The sequence below is a fragment of the Meleagris gallopavo genome, chromosome 1 (assembly GCF_000146605.3).
Source record: "Meleagris gallopavo isolate NT-WF06-2002-E0010 breed Aviagen turkey brand Nicholas breeding stock chromosome 1, Turkey_5.1, whole genome shotgun sequence".
Taxonomy (NCBI): Eukaryota; Metazoa; Chordata; class Aves; order Galliformes; family Phasianidae; genus Meleagris; species Meleagris gallopavo.
The window spans coordinates 47,620,305-47,641,203 of NC_015011.2; the positions used below are offsets into that span (position 1 = coordinate 47,620,305).

The 20,899-nt window shown below is 44.0% G+C and overlaps 1 protein-coding gene across 5 annotated transcripts in view; it reads left to right on the plus strand.

Annotated features, from left to right (window-relative positions):
* TCF20 (transcription factor 20) overlaps positions 1-20,899 on the plus strand; it is a 106,422-nt gene that overhangs the window by 49,106 nt on the left and 36,417 nt on the right. For 3 of the 5 annotated variants that reach the window (XM_010710305.3, XM_010710300.1, XM_003202323.2), the window contains one exon: positions 12,870-18,506. In XM_010710305.3, the coding sequence (XP_010708607.1) occupies positions 12,906-18,506 (5,601 nt within the window). In that variant the 5' untranslated portion in view covers positions 12,870-12,905. Of the gene's footprint in view, positions 1-301; positions 392-5,495; positions 5,515-12,869; positions 18,507-20,899 lie in introns of those variants that run through there. The other 2 variants (XM_019614448.1, XM_019614442.2) reach the window with 2 other exon arrangements.

A 20,899-nucleotide genomic window follows, 5' to 3' on the forward strand; every position in this document is an offset into this window, starting at 1 on the left:
TTTTTAAAGTTGGTGCTGTTACCTTAACCTAGCTGCACTCCTTTACAGTTGTGGCCTAGATGTCAGACTTGACTGACTGGGAATGTAGAAGATTCTGTTCTGCAGTTGAGCACAGTGCTGCTCATGCATCTGTGTAACATCACAGGGTCTAGCTGTGCCATTCCTTGATTTCTTCAGCTGAGCCTTTCTGCTATTGCTTACCACTGAGTTATGTGCTGTTTTGTTTGGGGATGGTTGGAAATGCATACAGTTTTCTTCTCTGTGCCTTTACATGTGTTTCCTTTCAGTTTTAAAAATAAATAAATCTACCAGAAGCCCAAACCAAAGACTCAAAGTTTGAAGCTGACCTGCAATCATAAGCTGATTCTGTTTAGCCCCATTGGAAAGTAAGGTCAGTTTGGGATGTTCTACAGTCTGTAATATTTGCCTTTGAAGAGGGGGGGAAAAAAAAAAACAGCAGCTCTTGAACTTGTTTATGCTGCACCTGTGAATGTGAGCAGTCAGACTTCAATTTTGAGCTGGATAGAGCAAAGCATTAATGTTGCAGTAAAATTTTTTCTTTCCCCATCAGTTATCTGTTGATTCTTTAAGATGAAAGATGAGAAGCGACAGAAGAAAGCGCGACCATCCTCTTGCTGGATTCACTGACAGATGATGGATATGCACGTGCCTTGCGCAGCCCTCTTTGTGTTTCTTCTACTGCAGTGTTCATAAGTGATGTTAGTACTGAAAGGTTAGAAAAAGCATTATGGGCTTTCTCTCTGAAAGCTCCAAAGTCCCCTTGGGATCTTGATGTGGTGTCCAATTGAGAAATCCAGTATTTCTTGCCTGTGTTGTGATGCAACAAGTACAAAAAAAAAGGCAAGGAAAATCACTTCCCCTCTTCTTTGTAAGCACCCAGCATGCATGTGTTCATACTAATAACTGCACATGGAATAACTGTGTTCCATGCTAGAACACGGTGATGTATTTTGGAGAGTTTTTACTGGTCTGACTGAACTCAGTCATCTAATTGTAAACAACTCTCAGATGATTTCTGATAAGAGCTTTGTGCTTAGCTGGAAATTGCACAGGGAACTGTTTTGTTAGAAGCTTTCATTCAGTTTATTGGGAGTATTGTTTGTATCGCTTCTTCTGTAAAAGATACATGCTATAAGCTCTGCCTTGGTAGTAGCTTTTAACTGAACTAAATACGAGTTACTAGTACCTGCTAGGCACCAGCAGACCTAGTTGTATAGATGCCTTTTGGCCGTATGTTACATTGCTGATGACTCTGGAAAACATACCTAAAACTTACAGGCTAAAAGAAAAATAGGTGCTGCCGCACCTTCTGGATCTTAAAGGAATAAACCATTGTGAACTACAGCGAAATACTGTTAGTCAGCTTTCAGCTCAGTGCCTGCAGTTCACTCATTCCTTCGATCAGGTGACTGGATACACTTGGATTGCTGTGAGATTTGTCCAATGGTATTTCCCGTGGATAAAAGTTCTGGAATAATGGGAAGAGCGTGTGTGATTTGTATCAACACAAATGGTTACTGACTCTCTGCCTGGGAAATGTTGTGAATGCTATGTGGTCAGCATTGTAGAACTTGTTTTTTGGCTTTGTTTCTCCCTTTGATTTTGTTTCTTTTTCTTTGAATGGAACTGTTCTGTCACGTGGTGTGCACTTTGGCATATCGCTGCTTTCCTTTTCTCTCTTCGCATGTGTGGAAGAGGGCAGGTTTCCCTTCTCCGCGTTCTTCACCATGCTTGCACAAAATGTTGTCAGCTTTTCTGATGTTCTTCATAATGCCCATGCGTTGTGCATACTGATGGCTAAAAATGATCTTCTAGCTAGATCTTGAGAAGTTTGATAGACACTTAGCAGACAGCAGGGTAAGTGAGCTGGGCAGAGCGGTACAGACGGTAGGAGCAGATTGCCTTTGTATGGCAGGGTGACAGCGAGCAAGCAGCAGCTTCTCTTCGTACTGCTGAAGAACGTGGGTTCTGGGAGTGTCACTGAGACTTGCTCTGAAGTGACACTGTTGTTCCGTGTGGAAAAATGAGCTGTGCCATCCTTACCCCTCCCCTCAAAATCGTTGCATTTTAATGGAGGAACATTCTTTGCTTTTCTGTCTCGTTTACTGTGGAAGTGCATAAAGAGAGCTCGACTGATGCTGAGTTACAGGTTGATGGGGCACAGCTGTGGCAGAGCATTGGCTTTGGGGATGAGCCAGGGAGATCCCACAGTACAACTTTCAGCATCTGCCATTCTGATTGGAGTCAACACCATGTTTGCTGCGGCACAGGGAGCTGGGTGATGAGTCTTACTTCCTGATCTTTTCCCTGTGCCTGTGGCATGCTCTTCCATGTTCAGCATCTTAGGGTGGCTCTGCTTCCTGCATTTCAGTCATCAGGGACAAAACTTGTTTCCTTCTTGAGAATTGCTCGTTTGAATACGGGTTTTTGGTGGTGTTTTTTTTTTTTCCCCCCCATGGTGCTAGTATCGTGCAGTTAAGATAAACAAATTTGACTTGTCATGAATTTTTGCCTTGCAGAAACAAAATTTTCTGTATGCTTGAATGGTGGAATCTGTGGAAAACCAATGTCTCGGGCATACTTAGTGGAGTTTTTGAAGGGTTGGTTGCTCATTCCCACTACTGAAAGAGGTGAGGGGAAGTTAAGAGGGTTAACTACATGCATATCCTGCAGGCTAATCAAAAACCTGTTGGAGTTGATAGAAAAAGAAGCACTGACTTCAGTGAATCTACATCAAGCTCCCAGCAAAAGCACATCCCTCAGCTCAGTGTGAAGTGGGGTCAGGAAGTTCCTGAAGGCAGACAGCAGGAATTAAAAAACAAACTTCCTTGCTTATGAACACTGTAGTTCCGTGGATAAAGATTTTGTTAGGCTATGTTACTCTTGAGAATTTTTTTGACCAGATCCTTGTGTACATTGCCAGTCTGAAAGAAGCTAAGGAGTAAGATCCTTCTGTTAATTAGCGAGACCTCTGCAAATGCATAAACATTCTGGAGTGATTATATGTAATCCATTGTGTATGACTTGTTAATTGTCCTTCTATATTAAGCCTCCTCTTGAGGGGAGGCAGGATGGAGAAAGAGTTTTCTGTTGGTCTTGTTGTTGTTCAGGTGTTTTTCCCCATTGTTCTTCCCGACATACAGGATGACTGACTTCAGGAACTCAAGTTTCACAGAGCGATGGGGCTGATTCTCAGAGTGCTGGGCCATCTACTGCTCGCTCTCTTACTTTGCCATCTTAATTAAGCTTTTACAAAACATTATGTTCGGAGTGCACCATCTTTGTTATCCTCCTCTTATTGCATTTAAGGGTTCATTCCTCTCAGTGCTGAATTCTTCTTGAGAATCTTCACTTTCAACCGTTAACTTCTTAATAGTTCATTCAATTTCTTCAGGATGTATGCTGTACAGTGTGAGACAGCATACTTGCAGTGGAAGCTTTCTGCATCAGCTTTTCAACATTATATTTCTGTCAACAGTTTTAGAAGCAGCCCCACACTTCCACTGTGGTGATACTGAAATCTGCTGGGGGAGGAGAGAGCTTTCGACCTGTTCTGTGGGATGATCTGCATTTGTAGCTTCTTTGCTTCTGTGAACTGCTTACGCTCATTAGAATTAATTTTTTTGTGTGTGGAGTTGTCTGGCTGCTGTTGTCATTCACTGTGCCTTTGGCTAGGGCAGCAGAGCTTAGGAATATGGGGTTAATAATCTGCAATTTGAAGAAGCAGGATGCAGTATCCTGTTTCTTGATTACTGTGGCCTCAGTTCATACCATATAATTTCAGACATTTGACTGAAGGGTATTAGTTTAATCACCTTATGCTTGTAAAATAGACATGGAAAGAGGTCTTCTGGAAGACTTTCATTCACTCTGTGGGAAGCTGGTGAGAGCAAACCAAGTTAAGTGCTTTAGGCTAAGGATTAGTGGTGGAATTCTTAGGTTTGGATTTGTTTTAATTCCTGTTTCTTCCAGCACACTATGAAGCTCTGCTTCCTTTTGGTCACCTGCCTGGTGGATATGCCTGCAGAAGTGTAGTGAGGGTGCATGATGAAATGATGCACAAAATCTGTTCTTTTTGCAAAGAAAACCTTCAATGAAGGGATAGGAGTGAGAATTATGAGGCTGGAAAGGCAGGAGACAGCTGGAAATCCTGCAAGTAGTGTGGACACTGAAGTCATCTTTTTGTTGAATATTTGAAGTACTAGTATGAACTGTTTCACCTGTCTCCCTGTAATAGGGGGTGCAATCTAAATTTCTGCCTGTTAGTTGCTTTTTAGGAGATAACACTGTACTAATAGATCTGCTTCAACTTTTGGCTTCAGCATGAGGGAGATACTGTGGAACCCAAGGGGTTGGAGGAATGAGCCAAGTGTTGTTTAAAGGAGGTAGGCTGAAGGAGACGGGAAGACAACTTGGTTGTTTTTCATTGTGAAAGTCAAAAAAGTATTGAAAGTATTTGCAAACCTTGCATAGGCAAATTACTCTTGCATCTTTTTGTTTCAGGGCAAGGATAAAGTACCAATCTGGGAGGAAGTCTAATAGGCTAGTGAAACTTGAGAGTTCCAATGCATAGCTAAATTTCTTGTGCTATCTTCAAGGAGTAAAGATTATTGGTAAAAAGCATGGAAGAAATAATTTGAGTACAGCCTTAATGGAATTGGATGGCGACTGATTTTAGTAGTCTGAGGTTATCTCTACCTGATGTTGATGTTTTTGCGTGTAATGTAACTAGATTGTGTGATCCTCAACAATGGATTTATCCTCATTTGTGGATTTAATTCTTGTATACTGTGTGTAACTTGCATTGTGATAAACCTGCACGTAACTGATAGAGATTTTGTGTTAATTTCCTTCATTTGCCTTAGAGTTCCCAGGAGTCTTAGTTACAGGCTTGTTGCAGCAGGCATTGTAAATCAGAATAAAAAGGTTTGATTGTGTAGATACTTTGAATAGGAGGGGAAAAAATACAGCATATCTTGCTGTGTTAATATTTAATGTATGACCTAAGCATCCATCTTAGCAACTTGCCATAATTTGGAGAGAGAATGCATTTAAGACCTTAAAGGCAGAGGCTACTATTTGGTATGAACAATTTACAGAAGTTAATGTGCAAGTGGGATTTTTTGCTGGTTTTTACTATTTTATTTTACTTTTTAACCTGCTGTTGTTTTGAGTACTTGTGATAGTAGTTTCATCTCTGCAATGAAAGTGGGAGCTTGGATGGATAATAGTTCTGCTAGGCAACCCTATTCAGTCCTTCCTTCTTCCCTCTTGCAATTAATAATTGACTCCTCCTTTTCTCTGCCAATTTTTTTTAACTGAAAGATGGTGGTGAGGTGGGAGTTGTCATACCTTTACTAAATGTCCTCTCTCTTGTGTGTGAGGAGTGAAGAGCAGATCGAGAGCTGTCCTTGAAATGCTTGCTCTGTTTTTGCTGTATTACAGAAGCTGGTATGATGTTCCACTGTGGAGACGTTGGAGTCGTGGATGGAGGTGAATTTTCAATATGAGGTCAATAATGAATTGCCCAAACATTCGGGGCAGCTAGTGCTTTGGATAAGGATTGTGTGATCAGCCGGTGCGAGGCTTGGCAAAAAGAAACGGAGTCTTCAGTGTCATTTTCATTTTGAACGGTGGCTGAGGTTGTTTGACTGTTGTGTAAGAATGAAGAGCCTTTTAAATATGAACTTCTGATTTCAAGTGCTCTTCAGTAGCCACGGCACTTAAGCAGTTCCTGCTGCGTCCGTTTTGCTGGTACGGATGTTTGTGTGACGATTCAGTGGATTGGATCTGTTAGTTCGGAAAGGGCTTTTTCCCCTTGCAGAAGCGTTTCTCACCGGTCACAGCTCTGCGGTGCGGCTTGTGTCCTGACTGACAGCCGCGTGGGAGGCTGGCCCTCCTCATCTGGTGCGGAGAGGGCTGACCGTACATGACAAGCTGAAGTTGTAGTGATGTTTGGCATAAAACACAATCGATCTTGAATAGGTTCTTACTGTTACTGGTGGCTGTTAAAAGATAAGCTGGATGACTTTCTGCAGTCGCTTGGTGGACTGTTTAAAGTGCATCTGTACTGTCAGTTGGAACAGAAAACCAATAACCATAGCGTATCCCAAGCTGGATAAGGGCCATTGAGTCCAACTCCTGGCTCCACATAGCACCACCCAAAAATCAAATCCTATGTCTAATGGCATTGTCCAGATGCTCCTTGAGCTCTGGCGGCTCAGGGCAGCTCGCTCCAAGTCCACCGCCCTGTGGTGCAGACTCTGTCCCTGACCCCCAGCTGCCTCTCCCCTGGCACAGCTCCATGCCGTTCCCTCGGGCCCTGTCGCTGTCACACAGAGCAGAGCTCAGCGCTGCCCCTCCGCTCCCTGTGAGGAGCTGCAGCCGCCATCAGGCCTCCCCTCAGCTCCTCTGCGCTGAGCAAACCACAGCCCCTCAATCGCTTTTCTTGCCCTCCAGACTATTCCCCATCTTTGTAGTTCTCCTTTGGGCACTCCCTAACAGTTTTATGCCCTTTTTGCACTGAGGTGCCCCAAACTGCACCCAGTACTTGTGGAGAGGCCGCTGCAGCACAGTATAGAGTAGGACAGTTTGTTCCCTCACCTGATCAGCAGTGCTGAGCCTGATGCTCACACTGAGATACAGTTGGTCTTCCTGGCTGCCTGAACTCACTGCTGACACGTTTGACTTGCTGTTGACCAAGACCCCCAGATCGCTTTCAGCTTGGAGGCTCCTATCCAGCCTCATCCCCCAGGGTGCATAACCAGGTGCAGAATCTAGCAGTTGCTCTTGTTAAATTTCATCTGTTTGGTGATTGCTTAGCTCTCTTAAGATCTCTCTGCAAGGCCTTTCCGCCCTCAATGGAGTCAGCATTGCCAGCAAACCTGCTCAGAACATCTTCTAATTCCTACAGTAACGTAATAGCAAATTTAGATACCTAAAACCAGATGAAATTCCGTTAAACCTTGATCATTAGTTACATTCCTCAAGATACATGTTTTCACAGCACCCCAACTTAACTACCACCTTACAACAAAGTTTTGTTCTTGTCAAGCTGCTGCTTTCATCATGTTTAGGAATATAAATGTAACAGTATGCTTCCATCAAAGTGCAGAGCTAAACAGGAGATGGCATTTTGCTTCTGGTCACGTAATGAAGGAGTAAGGAAAACTTGCAGATGCAAAACAAATCTGTTTAGATGTTTAAACTTGGTGCTACCAAAATACAGATGTTAAAAAATTAAGAAAGAAACTCCACGATCAAATAATAGCCACACGCAAAGAGCTAATTTACGTTGTTTGTTTGTTTATACAGTGTCTTTTATTATAGCAGTTGAATACTCCAGGTTCCTGTGTGTCTGTCCTTCCCTATGAGACTAGAAGATGCGATGACTCAGACTTAGCACAGTTTTTTGTGTGTGTGGCCACTCGGGAAAAGCATGAAATAAGAACTGAATCTATATCTTATCTAGCTCAATAATCCCCAGAGCATTCCCTTCTTAAGACTGACAGAACTCACTGTGTTCCTTCTGTCATGCTCAGCTGTTCTTCACTCAACCTGTAAGAAACATTTTCTATGTTGTTTGGATTTAAAGCATATCTACTGACTTTCTGTTTAAGGAAAAAAAAAAAAAGAAAAGCTGTACAGACATTTTTGTAAAGAAGGCATAGTGTCTCTGTGAGCTGATGGATGCGAGTTGGAATTGATTTATCCAAATCTTACCTTGGTTGAGGAGCCCTCTGAGGTTTTCATTGGCAGGAAGGGCAAAATTCAGTTCTTAGGTCTATTCCAGTATTAGCACTGCTTTGCAAGACATTATTAACATATATACATTAGTAGTAGGAACTTAAGCATACATAATAATTACATATGTGTGTGTTTAAGACATGTAAAATTGTTTCGATTAATTAAATGTTTTAAACTTCCATTGTTACAGAATTGCTGAGATGACTTGGAGCAAATGAAGTATCTGCTTCACTATGTTGTGGCACTCTCTGTAAAAATTAATTGTGCACTGTTCAAACTTTCAGTGATGTGATGAAGTTTATTTGATAGAATAAATAATGTCTTGGTGAGAGCCAGGTGTGACTGCTGCTTTCTCTGGAAGAATGGAGTTGAATGAGACAATATACGAGTTTCTTGTGTCTTAGATCATTCGGTTTATTCCTTGTATGTGGAAGTAACTTCTGGCTGGAACAGGATCTGAAACAGCTGTATAGAAAGGTACAAAGTAAACCTGCCGTGTATTTCAGGCATACAGTAGTGGTGAACTGTGAATGTTACTGCTTGGACAAGATGGTGACCTCTTGCAGTGCTAACTGTCTGGTTTACTTGCATATTACACCTAAGGCAAAAAACTAAAACTGCTTTTTCTTCTTAAAAGCAGCATATGAGGTGATATTCTTCCCTAGACTGGAACGAGATCAGTTTGTTCCCTGCCACTGCTCAGGTGTGCAAGTTGCAGCTGACCACCTCCAGAAGTGAGGCTTGGTAACTTTGCCTTGACTGTGGAAATGATACTCACTTCATGGAAATATATATTTTTTTGACTTTATTTTAGACTTAATTCTGATCTTAGGGTTTTTAGGGACAAATTATGGAGTTATGCTGAAGTTTTGGAATGATGGAGATTAGGAGTTGTGTGTGCTCTGCAACTTTGTGATGGAGAGAGGAAAGAGAAAATGCTGGCTTTTGTGCAGGCAGGGGACTAGAAATGGTTATGGAGATGTGTACGTATCTCTCTTGCACAACGTTTAGTAAATAACTGTTTTAATCAGAAGCCTGGATGGCCAATGTGAAAGAATAATAATTACAGAAACAGCATTTGTGTACATATTTGGACAATGGAATATGCCTTCTTCGTGTTTGTCACCTGTCTGTGATGACATTTTCTTTGCTGATCAGTGTTCTAGGAAGTGAGAGGTCTTGGGCAGATCACCAGAAATGCATTGCGTTTGACTGCTGCCTTGAGACTTCTCTGCACAGATGGGTCGCAGTAGTCAACTCAAATCTGAAGAAAATTTAACAAAGCAGAAAGATTTCACCTCCTACAGAATGAAGTGGTGCTGATTTGGTTTGCTCTTTCATTGGCTTATTGTAAGGATTAAGCATATCCCCGCAGTATTTTGCCATTCAGCTCACTTGTGTTGAGCTGGCTGGCTGTAGTGCTGCACAACTACACTGGCATTGGCACTACATGAGAAAATCTATATTTGTCTTTGATAATTGGGACAAAAAAGTTCAGAGATTTATATGGATTTTAAAAACCTAGCACAGTATGTTGCAGAAAATCATTTCCCACAGTAATCTTCGTGTGGGAGGACTGATGAACCCTTTTAATCAGCAGTGGTTGGACAGTTGCATTTACATGCAGGAGCTGTTTAAAGAGATTTACATGCTGCTGGCTACCATTTGGTAATCCTGCTGACAGCAGGATCCAAATACAGTAGCTTTGTATTTTAGGGAACTCCCACATTAACAAAGTTGTTCTACAGAGGTGTTTCAGATAATTAAACAAGAAACAAAGTCTGCATTGTAGATGTACTTAAGATGTACTTAGAAATAATTTCACATGGAGAACGTAGGTTGAAAACCTACCTGATAAGTTTAGATGTTGCACAAATAATCATGAAACAGCTAAGAAGACCTGCTGCTTCTCTCTGAGTAATGGGCAGTGATCTCAAAACCGAGGCTGTTTCTTGTCACCCATGAGAGCTTGTAGTACGCTTCCTTGTTCCTACCCAGGTTGAAGATAGATGTTGGTTACTGGGGCATTTGGGAAGAAAGAAGAACATTGAAGCAGAGTGAAACAATTCAGTCTAGGGAATGTCATTTGCAATCTCTAAATGGATGTACTCAGATGTATATAAAGCTACAGGCCATGAATACTTGAGAGGAATCACAAAACTGCAGTGGCAGAGCTGGGTGCCCTTTCACTCACCATAGTTGGGGCACTGGTGTAGTGAAAGCTGTACCCAGATCTTCCCTTCCCTATGAATGACAAGAGGTGGCTTTAGATGTTTTTTTGTGTGTGTTGGTAAATGCTGGAAACGTATGTAATTTGTGGCCATTAGTGGAACACTTTTTTGCCCCTTGTGCCGAGGAGAGAATTACAGCAGTCTGCCACAATTGCGGACCGCTTTATGTCTCTTATAGTCTCTGCTCAGCAACTGGTGTGCCACTCTTTTGAGTCCCTGCATTTCAGAGATAATGTACTGGCAGAGGCCACACCTCAAGCACTGCCTTCAGTTTTGGTTCTCTTACGAAGGAAGGACTTGGAAGCCCTGGAGTGTGTCTAGAAAAGGGAGGTGGAGCTGCAGAAGGCCTTTAGCACAAGTCTTGTGGGAAGCGGCTGAGGGCATTGGGGTTGTTCAGTCAGGGAGACCTGGTTGCTTCTACAATGACCTGAAAGGAGGTTGTGGTGAGATGGGAGTTGGCCACTGCTCCCAGGTAACAGTGTTAGGATGAGAGGTGATGGCCTTAGGTTGTGCCAAGGGACGTTCAGGTTGGATTTTGAGAAGAACTTCTTAGCAAGAGCGGTGCTGCAGTGGCACAGGCTGCCCAGGGAGGTGGTGGAGTCACCATCCCTGGAGGTGTTCCAGAACCGTGTGGATGTGGCACTGAGGGACGTGGTCAGTGGGCATGGTGGGGATGGGCTGATGGTTGGACCAGATGATCGTAGTGGTCTTTTCCAACCTTCGTGATTCTGTGGTTCTAAACTGGTTGCTTTAAGTCCTTCTGGTAAAATTTTAATCAAATAAATATTTATCTTTTTCTTTTCGTGTGGATTCACGTGGGCTTTGGAGGCTTCCTCATCTCTCTGGATGTGTTCTAATAACAGAGCTTGTCTGTGAAATTCTCCTTGGTGGTTTTGCTGAGAAGTCAGCACTTAGATCTGTGCACTTAATAGCGCTGTTACCTTAAAGAAACGTTATTACAATAATAATTGTAATAGTCCTGTATTTTTAGTAAATTAATGACAGGAAGTATGCTATAGGTATTAAGTCATCGATGATGTAATGGAGTGAGGCTGCCTTATTTTTTTTTTTAACTCCTATTATTCATGAAATGTTTTTTTTTTTTTTTTTCCCTTTGCTGTTATCCCGCTTGGATGTGTTATTCAAGCTGCTTGTGAGATATCAAAATGATATGTTGTGCTGAAGGAGACCTGAAAAAAGAGCATTTACTTATTTACGTAGGGCATGGACTAAGTTAATCTGACCAAAAAATTTTATTTCTCAAGATAAACTGCAAGATCAAAACAAAAACCAACTAAAAAAAAGAAACTTTTTTGGGTTAGTGGGTCTTCTGCCTTCCTGAGTTAGCTGAAAGGGATTGTAGAGAAGAATAGTAACCCAAATAAAACCGGCTGTCTTTCTGGAAGACTCAGAAGGATGAGAGGCACGTGGGAAAAGTGTGTGATGTCACGCAAAGTCTACGTTGTCGTCTTTGTATGTCTCTTTTCTTGGGACTCTTTGGTGATCTTGTACTTGACTGAAACTTAAAGGCTTGAATTCTGAGTGGGTTCAATTGGTTGTGACAAGTATGTAACCTGACAATATGACAAGACATAATGAAGGCAAATGTTCCAGGAAGTCTCACATTTGAGGAGTTCTGTTTCTTGGAAGATCGTGAACCGTGTCTTAACATTTGAAGAAAGCATTCTCATCACGTAGTTTTCACTAGTTTGTTTGCTGGAAGGGAAAGCTGTATGGTCTTCCAGAAACAATGTGCTTTTTTCATCTTTCTGTGTTTTTTAATTGTACTCTTTTTTTCTTGCATAAATTAAAAAAAACACAACAGAACAAACCAACATTCAGCGAACAGTGTATACACATTGTTATTACTTCACTTTCTTAATGACTATAGTGGTGCCTCAAGTTTTTGAGGTCCTACTCAGGATCCCTGTACAATATTGCAGCTGCTGTCCAGTCCTTGAGGAAGAATCATGATTCCTCATACTGGATAGCAAATGGAAGCATGTAGGAGGCCCTTCCTGAAGTTCTTTTGCTTTGGAGTTGATTATGTAGATGTGGGTAGCACACATGGTATTCCGAAAAATATGTTCTGGCTTTTTTGACAAGTACTCTCAGTTAAATTTCAATCAAGGTAATGTAAAAGTCTAGAGGATGAAGTGTAGACCCCTTTGTTCAAAAGAGTGGAATGGTTCTGACTCTTCAGCATGCTGAACAAAGCAGGTGCTGGGGGAAAAAGTACCGTTTGTTACCTTTTTGTGTTGCTTTTTGCCTTTCAGGTGTCATTGGAGCAGTTAGGAACGCAGTATGAAGCAGATATCTTTAAGCATGCTGGTGCCTGATTTTTCACAGATTCATATTTGCCTTTTCACTGGAATATCTTGTTGGAGCTTTGTTTGGTTGTATGTTGACTGTATTCTAGTTGTATTCACAGTGAAAGGTGGTCTTTTGGATGTTGTTCCTACAGTGTAGATCCAAAGGTGATTTGAGTCTGTTGTGTGGTTCATACAGTTAAATCTTTTTTTAAATCTTGTGGTAGCAAAATAGTTGAAGGAATAGGATCACTCTCCTCTGCTTAACAAAATGCTGCTTGAAGCTTGTTTTCCACATAAATAGACCCAGTTAGTGACTGACTGCAGAAAATACTAGGGCTGAAAATATGTTCCAGCTGGTAGTAGGCTACGGACTTGGTTTTTCTTGGAAAGCAGTGACTCCTTTTGCTACCGAGAATGACTGGAAGGGTGCAAGCAGAGAGATAGAAATTAGTGTACTTGATTTCAATTGCTGTTAAAACAGTGGAATTGAGCAATGCTATTTATGTGAACGGGACATGCAGATGCTATACCTCTTTCTTTCTTCTTGTCCCCCCTTTAGGAGGGCTTTCGAGCTGTTGCTCTGCTGCTGAACAGCATGCAGTCCTTTCGGGAGCAAAGTAGTTACCACGGAAACCAGCAGAGCTACCCGCAGGAAGTGCACGGATCGTCCCGACTGGAGGAGTTCAGCCCGCGCCAGCAGGCCCAGATGTTCCAGAGCTTCGGAGGAGGTACTGGCAGTGGACGTCGCGGAGCAGCAGGAGCCTCTACAGCGATGCCTGGTGAGAGCTCTGGCCATCAGAGCTACCAAGGTTTCAGAAAAGAAGCAGGAGAGTTTTACTATATGGCTACCAACAAAGATCCAGTGGCGTCAGGAGGGCAGCAGCCACCTCAGCGCAGGCCTTCTGGACCGGTACAGAGCTATGGGCCCCCTCAAGGGAGTAGCTTTGGGAGTCAGTATGGGAGTGAGGGACACGTGGGCCAATTTCAAACACAGCATTCGACCCTTGGGGGCGTATCCCACTATCAGCAGGATTATACTGGTCCTTTCTCTCCAGGGAGTGCTCAGTATCAGCAGCAGGCTTCTAGCCAGCAGCAGCAGGTACAACAGCTGAGACAGCAGATCTATCAGTCTCATCAGCCTTTACCCCAGGCTTCCAGCCAGTCTGCTTCTAGCACCTCGCACTTGCAGCCAATGCAGCGTCCATCCACCCTGCCTTCCTCTGCTTCTGGGTACCAGTTACGAGTGGGTCAGTACAGCCAACACTATCAGCCACCTTCGTCGTCCTCGTCCTCCTCTTTCCCCTCCCCACAGCGTTTTGGCCAGTCAGGACAGAATTATGATGGAAGCTACAGCGTGAATTCTGGGTCACAGTATGAAGGCCATGCCGTGGGTTCCAATGCGCAGGCATATGGGTCCCAGTCAAACTACAGCTTTCAGACTCAACCGATGAAAAGCTTTGAGCAGTCTAAGCTGCCCCAAAGTGGGCAGCAGGGGCAGCAGCAGCAGCACCCACCTCAGCATGTAATGCAGTATTCAAATGCTGCCTCCAAGCTCTCTCTTCAAAGTCAAGTGGGACAGTACAGCCAGACTGAAGTTCCTGTAAGGTCACCGATGCAGTTTCACCAAAACTTCAGTCCAATCTCTAATCCATCTCCTGCTGCATCTGTGGTTCAGTCTCCAAGCTGCAGCTCCACCCCTTCTCCTCTCATGCCAGGTGGAGAAAATCTCCAGTGTGGGCAAGGCAACATGTCCATGGGTTCTAGAAACCGAATCCTGCAGATGATGCCTCAGCTTAGTCCTACACCATCTATGATGCCAAGTCCCAATGCTCATGCAGGGGGATTCAAGGGGTTTGGGTTGGAAGGACTGCAGGAAAAAAGGCTCACAGATCCAGGGCTGAGTAGCCTGAGTGCCCTAAGTTCTCAAGTGGCCAATCTGCCCAACACAGTCCAGCACATGTTGCTTTCAGATGCCTTGGCACCTCAGAAAAAAAGTTCCAAAAGGTCATCCTCTTCAAAGAAGGCTGACAGCTGCACAAACTCAGAAGGCTCTTCCCAGGCAGAGGAGCAGCTCAAGTCCCCCCTGGCAGAGTCCCTCGATGGTGGCTGTTCCAGTAGTTCAGAGGATCATGGGGAAAGGGTGAGACAGCTGAGTGGCCAGAGCACAAGCTCAGACACTACCTACAAGGGGGGTAACTTAGAAAGATCCAACTCCTCACCAGCACAAGGCTCTCAGAGTGAGCCTTCAAAACTCAGCACCAGCCCTGCAGCTAGGGAAGATGTGGTCTCCCCTGATGGGAAGGAAGCTGTGGTGGCAGTAGAAAATGCCCCAAAAGTGAATGAAAAGGCAGTTGGAGTGATTGTCTCCCGGGAGGCTATGGCAGGTAGAGTAGAAAAGTCAGGTGGACAAGAGAAACCTGCACAAGATGATGTTTCCACAGCCACTCAGACACCAGTTAGTGCTAGTGGAGCGAAGGAAGCTGGGCATGCAGGACCACAGCCAGAAGCTCAAGGAGGTACTAAGGGGAGCAAAAGTGGAGATAACACTAACCATAATGGAGAGGGGAACAGCCAGCCCAGCCATGCAGTTGTTGGGTCAAATTTTCCTGTGAGAACAGAACCTTCCAAATCTCCTGGCAGTTTAAGGTACAGTTACAAAGATAATATAGCAGCTGGCATACAGAGAAATATTGGTGGCTTTCCACAGTATCCTTCTGGTCAAGAAAAAGGGGATTTTCCAGGACACAGTGAGCGCAAAGGCAGGAATGAGAAGTTTCCTAGCCTTCTACAGGAGGTCTTACAGGGTTACCACCATCATCCAGACAGAAGGTATTCTAGGAATGCACAGGAACATTCTGGGATGGCTGGGAGTTTGGAGGGAGCCATGAGGCCCAATATCTTAATTAGTCAAGCCAATGAATTGACGAATAGAGGTCTCTTAAACAAAAGTATGGGGTCTCTCCTGGAAGGTCCTCACTGGGGTCCCTGGGATAGGAAGTCTAGCAGCGCAGCCCCTGACATGAAGCAGATAAATTTAGCTGATTACCCTATTGCTAGAAAGTTTGAGATGGAGTCTCAGTCTTCTTCTCATGAAGGGGGAGCACTCTCGGAGAGGAGATCAGTGATCTGTGACATATCTCCATTAAGGCAGCTTGTCAGAGATCCTGGTCCTCACCCAATGGGGCACATGGGTCCCGAGGGCAGAAGTGGAAGGAGTGAACGTCTTGCCCCTGGCTTAAGCCAGTCAGTAATACTCCCTGGTGGTTTAGTATCCATGGAAACAAAGATGAAAGCTCACAGTGGGCAAATAAAAGAAGAAGAGTTTGAACAGTCAAAGAGCTCAGTTAGTCTTAATAATAAAAAGACAGGAGACCATTGTCATTCTGCTGGCATCAAGCATGAGTCTTTCCGAGGCAATGCTAGCCCTGGAGCTGCAGTCTCCGATTCTGCTCCAGACTACATTCCCCAGCAGGAGAGCAGATCAACACAGCTGAGACGAGCACCTGGCAGAACTGGAAGCAGCAGGGGTAAATCACCTTCTCAATTTCAGGATCTTGCTGATAAGCTGAAAATGTCACCGGGCAGAAGCAGAGGCCCAGGAGCAGATCTGCATCACATGAACCCACATATGACGCTATCTGAAAGAGTTAACAGGGGTTCCTTGCATTCTGGCTACCCTCAGAACTCAGAAGGCTCATCTTTGGCTGCAGCATATCATGCAAATGCTAGGCCTCATCCTTTTGGTGACCCCAACCAGAGTTTAAATTCCCAGTATCATTACAAGAGACAGCTATACCAGCAACAGCAAGACGAATACAAAGATTGGGCAAGCAGCGCTGCTCAGGGTGTGATTGCTGCAGCTCAGCACAGACAGGAAGGAGCCAGGAAGAGCCCAAGACAACAGCAGTTTTTGGACAGAGTAAGGAGTCCCTTGAAAAATGACAAGGATGGAATGATGTACCTTCAGGGTAGCTCTTACCACGATACTGGAAGCCAGGATCCTGGGCGCTGCATTATGGGAAGCGACAGTGCACAGGGCAAGTGCACCGACCTGAAACACAGTAACCAGAAGCTGCAGCCGCATGAATCTGGTTGGGACCTCTCTCGGCAGACTACACCTGCCAAAGGCAGTGGCCCTCTGGGAGCAGCCAACCAAAAAAGATTTTGCCCCCAAGAAAGCGATGGGCACAGACGAGAGGAATCTGCGGATTTGCCCAAGCCTAGCAATGCCATGCTCAGGCTCCCTGGCCACGAAGACCAGTCTCCTCAAAATCCCTTAATTATGAGGAGGAGAGTCCGTTCTTTCATCTCTCCTATCCCTACCAAAAGACAGCCACAGGATATGAAGAACAGTGGCAGTGAAGATAAAGGGCGAATGATGACGTCAGCAAAAGAAGGAGCTGATAAAGCATACAACTCTTATGCCCATTCATCTCAAAGCCAAGATGTTGGCAAACCAGTTGCAAAGGGAGATTCCTTCAAGGACCTGCCAAGTCCTGATGGTAGGAATTGTCCTGCTGTTTCCCTCACAAGCCCGACTAAGACCAAAATATTGCCCCCAAGAAAGGGACGAGGACTAAAACTGGAAGCAATTGTTCAAAAAATTACATCTCCCAATATTCGGAGAAGTGTTTCCACCAACAGTGCTGAAACTGGTGCAGATACTGTCACTCTTGATGACATCCTATCCCTTAAGAGTGGACCTGAGGGAGGAAGTGTGTCTGCACATGGGCTGGAGACTGAGAAGAGAAAAGGAGAGATGTTGTCAGATCAAGCGGGGTCAGCAAGCCAGGACACAGCTAGTGAAATTACTCTTGCACGATCCTCAGAAGAGTGGCAAGGCAATGAGGATGATAAAACCAAGAAAGACACCCTTGAAACTGCCAGTGTAAATAAAGAAGGGACAGGAACCAGCGCAGCACCACCTCCTCAGAAGTCAGGTGGTCAGGGGAGGTCTGATGGATCCGTAAGCGGAAGTGGAACTCTGGCCTTTCCAGACTCAAAAACAATTTCTCCCTCCAGTGCGTTTACTTCTGAACCAAACCCAAAGCCTGAGGAAAAAGATGGAGAGGTGACAAACATTTCACCCAAGCCAGATGGCTTCCCTCCAAAGGGATATTTTCCTTCTGGAAAGAAAAAGGGGAGACCAATTGGGAGCGTAAACAAACAAAAGAAGCAACAACAGCAGCAGCAGCAGCAGCAACTGCCACCTCCCCCACCACCTCCACCTGTACCTTCTCAGTCTTCTGAAGGGGTTGCTGGGGGTGAGCCAAAACCTAAGAGGCAAAGGAGGGAGCGGCGAAAACCTGCAGCACAGCCACGGAAGCGGAAGCCTAGACGGGCTGCTCCGATTGTGGAGCCTCAAGAGCCAGAGATCAAGCTTAAATATGCTACCCAGGCTGTGGATAAAACTGACTCCAAGAATAAATCTTTTTTCCCTTACATTCACGTGGTAAACAAGTGTGAACTAGGAGCTGTGTGCACAATCATTAATGCAGAGGAAGAGGAGCAGAACAAATTGGTGAGGGGTCGGAAAGGACAGAGGTCTTCAACACCCCCTCCTAGCAATGTGGAGAGCAAAGTGCTGCCCACCTCAACTTTCATGCTGCAGGGCCCTGTAGTGACAGAATCTTCTGTCTTGGGGCATCTGGTTTGCTGCCTGTGTGGCAAATGGGCCAGCTATCGTAACATGGGTGACCTCTTTGGTCCTTTCTACCCCCAGGATTACGCAGCCACCTTGCCCAAGAACCCACCTCCAAAGAGGGCCACAGAAATGCAGAGCAAAGTCAAGGTACGGCACAAAAGTGCTTCTAATGGTTCCAAGACAGATACAGAGGAGGAGGAGGAACAGCAACAACAGAAGGAACAAAGAAGCCTAGCTGCTCATCCCCGCTTTAAGAGGCGGCACCGCTCTGAGGACTGTAGTGGAGCCTCTCGGTCACTTTCAAGGGGAGCTTCTTGTAAAAAAGCAACCACTGAAGGTGGCAGTGGTGGTGAAAAGACTCCTTTGGACTCAAAGCCCTCTATGCCCACTTCAGAAGGTGGCACTGAGCTGGAGTTACAAATTCCTGAACTACCTCTTGACAGCAATGAATTTTGGGTCCATGAGGGTTGTATTCTCTGGGCCAATGGGATCTACCTGGTCTGTGGCAGGCTCTATGGGCTGCAGGAAGCTGTGGAGATTGCAAGAGAGATGGTGAGTACTGAAATTTACTATGGCTTTTTTTTTTTTTTTTGCTTGTTTGCATTAAGTACACCATTTGAAATGTTGTTTTTCTTGTTCTTCTCTCATCTTAAACGATCATCTTTCGTTTGTAAATAAATCTCTAGTGATGCCCTTCAGATGGCCTTCTTTAGATTTCTGCCACACCTACCTGATCAGACAGAATTTTTGAGCCTCAAAAACCTAGATTCATATTGCCTACTAAAAGTTCCAGTTGTCCAAAAGTTTTCTCGTGACTACAGCGATCTTTTTTTTCTTTATCTGTCCTATTAGCTATTAATGCTCTCCAGGGCTGCTCTTGGAGTTCTGCAGTGGAAGGACAAATCAAAGCTGACACAAGTTGCAGCAAGGGAAATTCCAGTTCAATATTGAGCAGAACAAAATTCACAGTGAGAGTGGTCAAATATGGGATTGGGAGTGGGGGGCGGGGGAGGGAGGAGGAACAACAGAAGTTGTGGATTAGCTGTCTAGTCACATTTATGCCACCCCAAGATCCTAAAACAACTCGCTCTACCTGCAAAATTGAAGGTAGCTTCAGAATTGGCCCTGCTTTAGGCAGGAGTTTAGATCACACATCTGCAGAGGTCCCTTCGAACCCAAATGATTTATTCTTTGACTGTAATATGTATTACTTGGTTCCTGCATATTAATGTCAATAAAGCAGAATGACATAGAAGTCTGTAAATTGAATAGAACTTGGGTGGCTTGACTGTTGATGAGTTCTGTACGAATTATAGCACAATCATACTGATAACTGGCATTCTCTAAAGTGCAAGTACACAATGAATAAGGAGAAATATAAAATCAAAGCAGGGACAAAGAGAGCTTTATTCACTGTCACCTGGTTGTGGATGGAGGCACCCATAATGGATTATCTGAGACCGAAGCTGACACTTCAGAACCATATCTAATTTGACTTCCCTTACCATTATCAGTGTGCTGCATTCCTTTATTTATGCTTACCCTCTTGCTTCATGCTTTCTGTCTTGGGCCAGACCGTGTACAAAATGCTGGACTGCTTTTTCCCTCTGCCTTCAGATTCTTTTTTTTTTTTTCCCTAAACAATGTTGAGATCTAGGTTTTTTTTTTTTATCTTCTCTTTGTGTTCTTATATGCAGCTCATTGCCACCTCCTGAGCTCTCCTCTACCAGTTTGATTCCTGGCTTGTTCTGCCTTTTCGCTCTCTGTTCTTTGACAGTAATTACATGCTTCTTTGCCCTAACTTGATTTGGCCTGCATTCCTGTTTCTAGCTTCTCATTAAATAAAGTCAGTTAATTTCATTTGCTTTTCACCAAGTAGTGTTTGTGTGCTGAATTTCTTATCTCTGATAATTGCAAAGTTTCTTTCAGGATCTCCAACATCATTTGGATTCTGCTTGTAATGTAACTGTCCTTTCATGTGTCTTGCAGTTCACCAGTAATTTCAGTTTGGATCTCTCTAGCATATTTTTCCCTTTTTCCCGTTCTCAGGGTGTCTCTTCCCATTTATGATTCTTGTTTTCCCAATGGCAGACACCTTCTCAAATTCTTGAACTTGAGGAGTTGTTCTTCAGTGATCCTTTTTGTGTTTCTGTACTTCCAAAGGGTTTGTGGCCGACAAAACATCACGGCTGTACCAGTAGATCTAATCAGACTTGACGAATAGTATCCCATTGTCAGCAATGTTTTTACATGGTTGTTGCATGTTGTTCGACATGTTGTTCCTTCAGTGTATGGGATGATTTTCTGAGTACGCGTTGGCCTACTCTTTGTCACTTTCTTCAACTGTTAGGATCATCCCTTGTCGCAAGTGGAATTTTGCATTCCTCCTCTTAACCCTTTCACTTGGCCTTACGGCATTATACAGTAATATCCCCTTATCTCCCTTGGACTTGCTGGCCTTTCTCTTTTACCTTTTTCTTTTAATCACTGACTCAGCTCTGAGGGTTTTTTCCGTTACAGTGACCTGTAGACACAAGTGTTTCACATTCTTCAAAGAAGTGTACAAAATGCCTGTGGCCTCTCTTGCTTTTGCAACTACTTCTTCATTTCCTTTCCCTTTTTTCATCTCAAAATTCTTTGGGTGCATTGTCTGGTGTGCTTGTCCTCCTCCACTTTGGCTTCCATTGTGCTCTGCTACAATTGTAATCAGTGTTTACTGTGATCACTTCCTAGCTAAAGTTCAAATCCAGTTCTTCATTTTCCTTTCTCTGTCAGCTATATTTGTCACTATCAGCTATGCTGCTCCTTAATAGTTGTTCCACCTTGTTTCCTGTCTGTGTCCTCTTTTGATTACCTCTTTTCTCTCCACTGGCTTTGTGGAGGTGGTTGTTCATTACTTGCAACTTTTTGTGTGGTTTGCTGAGGTTCTGCCTGTGCTTCTCCTC